Source organism: Mus caroli, chromosome 17, assembly GCF_900094665.2.
Source record: "Mus caroli chromosome 17, CAROLI_EIJ_v1.1, whole genome shotgun sequence".
Lineage (NCBI taxonomy): Eukaryota > Metazoa > Chordata > Mammalia > Rodentia > Muridae > Mus > Mus caroli.
This window is the reverse complement of record NC_034586.1, coordinates 45,033,916-45,041,163: the sequence shown is the minus strand read 5'-3', so window position 1 is coordinate 45,041,163 and position 7,248 is coordinate 45,033,916. Positions and strand designations below refer to the sequence as shown.

General features: G+C 50.4%; 1 protein-coding gene across 2 annotated transcripts in view; it reads right to left on the bottom strand.

Annotated features, from left to right (window-relative positions):
- Nucleotides 1-5,273, bottom strand: part of Treml2 (triggering receptor expressed on myeloid cells like 2) — a 9,419-nt gene extending 4,146 nt beyond the window's left edge. Inside the window, exons 1-2 of one of the 2 annotated variants that reach the window (XM_021150073.2) lie at nucleotides 5,197-5,273; nucleotides 2,836-3,156 (exon numbers count right to left, since the gene is read on the bottom strand). In XM_021150073.2, coding sequence (XP_021005732.1) covers nucleotides 2,836-3,156; nucleotides 5,197-5,266 — 391 coding nt within the window. In that variant the 5' untranslated portion in view covers nucleotides 5,267-5,273. The remainder of the gene's footprint in view (nucleotides 1-2,835; nucleotides 3,157-5,196) is intronic. The other variant, XM_029471665.1, reaches the window with a different exon arrangement.
- Between the last annotated feature and the right edge of the window lie 1,975 nt (nucleotides 5,274-7,248).

Sequence of the window (7,248 nt, the reverse complement as noted above, 5' to 3'; positions counted from 1 at the left end):
CAGTACAGGGGAACGCCAGGGCCAAGAAGTGGGAGTGGGTGGGGGAGCGTGTGGGGGACTTTTGGGATAGCATTGGAAATGTAAATGAAATAAATACCCAATTAAAAAAAAAGAATGGGTGGCACCTGGGTATGACACCTGAGTTTGTTCACAGACCTCCATATACAGATGGGCACACATGTGCCCATGTACACACACATACCCGGACTGACACATACACACAAATGTGCACACAAAAACAATAATAAGAGAAATGATGGGAGAAATGATGATTAAAAAGTAAGTCCATTTCATGATGGCATCGCACCCCGATATGAGGACCCGGAGTCAAGTTCACCTGCTTCTTGGGTTGACATCTAACTAGAGAGCAAAGACATGAGACTTGGCCCCATAACTGGTACAGAAAGCTCTTGCTGGTTCAGACCAGGGAAGGTGGAGATGCACTCAGGTGAGAGGAACAGGCGAGGGCTGGTGGCTTTTCCCAGACACTTGACGGCTCCTCACCCTTTCCTGTCTTATAAACGTGGGTCCCCACATCTCCATTCCAACTCTTCTCCCTTATTTTTGTTCACAAGAGAGATTGCTCTGTCCCTTGATCAGTGACAAGCAGGTTTACTGGAACATGCTGAGAGAGACCTCATGTCATTTAGCCATCATCCCCAGCCCTAAGCAGTGACCTTTGAATGCCCCTGACTGTCTTTTAGAGACATTTTCAAGTGTACACTCCAGATCTTCCCCATCACTAACACTTAAACTGCTTGGGTCACCTCTCTCGCTGGGTCCTAGGAGGTGACTTCCCATGACCAAATGGCCCATGATTCCCCTCCTAAGGAGCTTGCTTTGTGGGTTCCTCTATTTGATAAATGTTACCATCTCCCAGCAAATGATGAGTCAGTATTCTCTTTCTATCTCCCATTTAAGCAAATCCTGCACTCACTCCAAAATATGCAGAAAGCTTGAAAAAGAATAGAATTGCATCCATCTACTACACACAAGCACGCATGCACACATGCACACACATGCACACGCACACACACATGCACACGCGCACACACACACACACACACACACACACACACACACACACACACACGCTGCCTAAATCCCACCTGTCCAAGGCACTGCTGTTTCCAGCCAGGCATCCACCTAGGTCTCATTGCCTCTTCTCACTCTCACCTTCTGTGCGCAGTGATTGTTGCCTTGCAGAGAAGGGGCTTGTGATGGTTTGTATATCCTTGGACCAGGGAGTGGCACCATCTGAAGGTGTGGCCTTGTTGGAATAGGTGTGAACTGGTTGGAATGGGTGTGTCACTGTGGGTGTGGGTATAAGATCCTCACCCTAGTTGTCTGGAAGTCAGTCTTGCACTAGCAGCCTTTGGATGAAGACATAGAACTCTCAGCTCCTCCTGTGCCATGCCTGCCTGGATACTGCCATGCTCCCACCTTGATGATAATGGACTGAACCTCTGAACCTGTAAGCCAGCCCCAATTAAATGTTTTTTTTTTTTTTTTATATAAGACTTGCCTTGGTCATGGTGTCTGTTCACAGCAGTAAAACCCTAACTAATACAGGGCTGAAGACATGGCTCAGTCAATAGTAAAGGGCTGGCCTTGAAACCATGAAGGCCTGGGCACATTGGTGTGTGCTTTTAACCTGGGCGTTGGTAAGCCAGCCTAGCCTACTTGGCATTCTCCAGGCCAGTGACAGACCCTGTCTCAAAAAACAGTGTGGGCAGATCTAAAGAATGCTATCTGAGTTTGGCCTCATACATAAATCTGCACGTACATACAGAGGCAGAGGCAGAGGCAGGGACAGATGAATAGACAGACAGACAGACAGACACACACACACACACATATGGGGCAGGGGGAAGGGGAGAGAGGGGAGGCAGGCAAAGAAAGATATAACACTTTTTTTTCTTCCTGTTGCAGATAGAATTAAACTCAGCTCCATATCATGGAATTCAGGACAATTCGACTCTCCAGAGCTTAAAGCCTAAATAAAAACAACACATTGGTCTGGTGTGGTCGCACACACCTTTAGCCCCAGCACTTGGGAGGCAGAGGAAGGTGGATCTCTGTGAGTTCAAGATCAACCTCGTCTACAGAGTGAGTGAGTTCTAGAACAGCCAGACTATATAGTGAGACCCTGTCCCAAAACCAACCAACCAACCAACCAACCAACCAACCAACCAACCAACCAACCAATACAGCCAATTACTCTAAAACTTACTGTCGTCCTTCCTTGTCTCCTAATCCTCTTCCCAAGCCCCAGTCTGAGTGGACCAGCCACACCAGTTCTCCTTGTGCAGGCCTTGGTTGTGTCTCACCTCAGGGCCCTTGCACATAAGGTTCTCCCAGCAATCGCTTGTCCAGGCCTATGTGGGAGAGCTGTCACTGGGGCCCTGCTGAATGCTTGCTATAGTCTTCTGATGCTCACTGCAGCAGCCGCATCCCTGACTCTGAGTAACTCTGCAGCTCATTATTGTTTTCTAAGGACATCTACTGTGCTGTACAACGATTTGTCTGGATTGACGTGTTCCTGTCTGGCAGGGCTGTGGCTGGTTTTGTTCGTTATTATATTCTCAAAGCCTGTATATAACAGTGCCCGGCACACCCTCCAAGCTCGGTGAGTATATGACATTCAGATAACTGTATAAAACGAAGTAGGGTCCCGAGTCCCAGCCTCGCTCTGCCCAAGGGCAAGGTCAGAGCCACACAGAGCTTGCCCAATCCCATTCTCTTTGTCTGTGAAACCGTGACAGGAGGATGTACACAGCACAGAACCATTGTTCCACGATCCCGCCCGTCCAAGCTCTGCGCAGGTCTGCTCACCTGGATACACTTCCAGTTGGAAACCCACCAAAGGGTAGAAATGCCCAGCCGTGTTACGCATACACCAGTATCGTCCGGAGTCCTGGACTCTGAGAGCTTCCATGGTGATACGGACTACCTTGACCTTGGCATCATCCCGCAGAGAGTAGCTGGGGCCCCTCACCCAGCTCCGGGTGAAGTTGTGGTCACACTTCTTCTTCTTGACTTTGCACCAAGACTTGGCCTCAACGAAGTTCCGGCGGTTCTTGTAGGAGCACTGCACAGACAGGGTCTCCCCTTCGCGCCGCCACACTTTCCTGTACAGGTTCTCATTGGAGTGACCTGGGGAGACAGGACTTTTCTGACCAAGGTCGACCGAGAAAGAAGACATCTTGAAAATGGAAGCTGGGGGTGAAAGGAGAGAGGGATGCTGCTCTGATTTCCCTGGAGCTCAGTGTGAGGCAAGAGCATAGCCGGACCCTTTGAGAATCTGTCACAGAGAAACACAGCACCTCCAACCCCCGGAAGGACTGCTCTGAGTCTGATGGAAGAGGCCCCCAGTTCAATGAGGGACACACTCCTAACACAAGAGCTCCACCAGACATAGTCTTGTTCCTCTGGATATTTTCCGCTCTTCAGGGATGCCCAGGATTTCAAGATCGATCCAGACCCTGCCTTCAGGGAGACAGATGCAGACACAACAGCTCATCGAGCTCTGGAACCAGAGAGCACAAACTACAGAGGCCATGAGAAGGTCCCAGTATCCGGAAAAATGATGAAGAACTATTTCTCCCAATAGTAGTCTCCCTCCTCTTCCTCTCCTCCCTGGACACTCTCTTCTTTACATCTTGTTTGGGGTTGTGGGGAACACCATGCCTCGTATCTCGAGCAGGGTAGGTAGGCAAGCACCCTAACCACTGAGCCACACCCCTGCCCCTATTGGATACCTTTTAAGTAGCACTCTCCATGGTCCTTAATTTTTAAATACCCTATATTAACACACAGAGTAAGCACGCCGCACACACTTAAGCCCCATGGATGAGCCAGCCAACAGATACAGTGTTCACTGTTCATCCAACTTTTTGTCATCGGGACTTGACTCTGACATCTGTAGATGCACCAGGCAAGTCATGGCTGTGCCAGGATGCTTGGGGCCTGTGGATCACAGGCTGGCCATGGATGGTAGAGTCTCTATACCTAGGAGTGAGATGTGGCCCAAACCTGTAACAGCATGAAGGAGACTGAGATAGGGGGATCCTGAGTTTAAGACTAGCCTGGGATACCTAGTGAGTTCAGGCTAGCCTGGAAACAAAATCCCATCTCTAATCTGTACCTGTAACACCAGGGATGGGTTTGGGGGGGGCAGGGAAGGGGGAAGGGGATGGACTGGAGTGCATACACGTGTGTGTATAACAGAGAGAGAGAGACAGAGAGACAGAGAGAGACAGAGAGACAGAGAGACAGAGAGAGACAGAGAGACAGAGAGACAGAGAGAGAGAGACAGAGAGAGAGACAGAGAGAAGAGAGAATGAATATGAATGAAGACATGAATGAGTTCTGTGCTCTTCATAATCCGGTCTGTTGAAGAAAGCAGAGCAGGGCAATTCAAGAGATGGAGGAAGGGAGAGGGTACAGTCAAGACCCAGAAGCCACCTGCCCTTGTTTCCAACAGCTTGTAGCTGAAGCTCTAAGGTCTGTTCCTCCCTTGCCAAGTAAACAGAACAGAACAGGCCTCGAATTCACCTCAGCTCAGCCCAGGGTTTCGAGACCCTTCTCCCTGCAGAGTGGCAGAGACCTGGAAGAAGCCTTTTAGGGTCCCGGGTTCGTTTGTGCCCGTATTTTCTGTCATTTGGTGAAGGGAGGGTTTGCCAGAATAGAACAGGAAGTGGTAAGCGGTTGCCTCGGCAGTCAGGAAGGTCGAAACCAGTGAGCCCCTTGCAGAGTAGCCTCTGGTTGGGAAGGGCCTTTGGGGATTGGTTCCCTTCCAGTCAGAGCTGAGGGACCGGATGTGGCATCAGCATTCCGAGAAAAACGAAATTTAAAGTGTGCAGACTTGATACAAGAACTCATCCTGGCACCAGTCAGACAAAGGCCAAACAGAGGTCATTTCTGTGAGAAAAATTAAATGCTCATTCTTCGTTACAAGGGAACCCACTAGATGAAGGCCAATATAGAGGATGACATCTTAGCCTGTCTAAGCTCTGCCTGGGGCCAGATATTAGCAGGGGACATTCTCACTGGTCTCTGGTAAAGACCTGCGGGTCAGCCCACCCTCCTTCCCCAACCCACAAAACATTAAGATAGTGGAGCAAGAAAAGGTAGCGTGGGGTAGACAGGGGGAAGTAGTTTTTCTCTTCTACCACCCCCACCCCTGCCTCTCACCTGAGACACAGCCCTGTAGCCACAGCAGCAGCAACAGCAACAGCAGGAACGTAAGAGGCCATGGCTCCATCCAGATGCAATGTCACAGTCAGCCCGGGGATCGAGGGGCAGGACCCACACTGATCCCAGGCATGCCACCTGACCTCCCAGGGTTGGATGGTCAGGCTCTGAAAAACCACCGTTGCCTGTTTGGGGAAGTGAGCCCCTGTGGCACACAATGCCCCCAGTGGAGCCTATCACAATTGTGGGGAGAGAAAGTGAGGGCGAGGGCGGGAGCTGTCTGTTTCCGCCCTCTTCCTCAGAACTTCAGGCAGGTGTGGCTGCTCCACCCTGTCTTGGGGCCCCTGGGCCAGAGAAAACTCCAGAGCCCCACAATGTCTGTGATTCTCTGCAGAAAACTGGATCCATCTGGGGTGTCTCCTCATTCAGAGCGGCTGGTCCTCCACTGGGGGAACTGGAGGAGAGGCTTGTGGATCGTTCTGTGGAGACTTCATGGGATCTTCTGGGTTCTGAGATTCAGGAGCAGGTGCTCTCTGGCAGGCCTTGACATACTCCTTCAGAAGGAAGGTCTTTAGTCTGGTATAATGGATTCCTTCAGTCACCCTGACCCTCCTCTGTCCAGGCTAGTCACTTCAGTCACTCCTGCTCACTATTGCAAATAACCTCTCAGGGACTCACGTGCCGGCTTATTTTTGTCATGGGGGAAACAAGATGCAAATTTTAAAATTCTCTCTCTCTCTCTCTCTCTCTCTCTCTCTCTCTCTCTCACACACACACACACACACACACACACACACACACACAGCCTCTTTCTCTCCCCTCTCCCCTCTCCCTCTCCCTCTCCCTCTCCCTCTCCCTCTCCCGTATTTCCCTGGCTCTGTTCCTCCTGGTCCTAAGTCACCCAGCAATTTTCTCTAGCCTTCCACTGCTCCAAGGCTTCCAGGCTTCTTGAAGTGAGGTTAACCTTCCCCTCCCCCACCTCCTCTCAAATGACCCCGCCCTCAGAGCCCCTCCCTCCCCTTGTTCTGCAGGCTTAGGCCACCTTGGAGCACACAGTTCTGTCTCTTCAACTTCCTCCCCTCAACCATATCTCTCTTCTACAGCCACCCGGCTCTAGCTGAAATGACCCAGCATTTGGCCCAAGACTCCACCCATCCCTCTCTCTCCAAAGAATCAAAAGACTCGACTGATGTCCAACAGCTGTGCAACCTGCTCTTGTGGATCATGGAGGCTCAGGGGACTCCGTGATTATATGGGATCCCTCTACTTGTTTAGGACACTGAACAAAACATCCTGCCATTGGCACAGCCGAAGTCTTAACACGAACTTGAACTCCCAAATCCCAGACCAAAGGAATTGTAGTTTTGCTCTCTTCAAATTTCTCACATTTTAAACTCATTCATTCATTCATTCATTCATTCATTCATTCATTAGTTCTTACAGCATGCTTGCTCTGCATGGCCCTGAACACTATGGGGAAAGGATGAAAGGACTCTGATGTGACATTCAAAGGGACACTGAGACACATTATCTTTTGAGGGAGAGACATGTATTTAATATTGTGAACAGAAGTTCCTGGAAAGATCTGCACCTGATGCTGAACCTTCTAGGAGGCTGACTGACTGACTAGAATGTCAGTTGACACATTTAGGACTCTGTTTTCTGTTTGTGAAGCCCACGCTGCTCCAAGCTGCCCCCACCTTGGCTGCTCAGCCAAGATGAATTGTACCCTAAACTGCACTCCCAAACCCATGAAGTCCACTGGCAAGATGGCTCAGCAGGTAAGGGAGCTTTTGATAAGCCAAAGGACCTGAGTTCCATCCTCAGAGTCCCAGGGTTTGGTTTCAGACCCCGGAACAAACAACTGAGGTGCACGTCTTATATACCAAAGCAGACCTGGCCTCCAGGTTCTCCCAGCATCCCTCAGTCCCTCCTTGGAACAACCCCACCCTCTACCCAGACCTTACCAGCCCAGGGGCTGGGCTGCCCTTCCCCAACAGGCACTTCCCTATATAATCCAGACCTTTTAGTCTCTTTGCCGCCCCCTTTTCT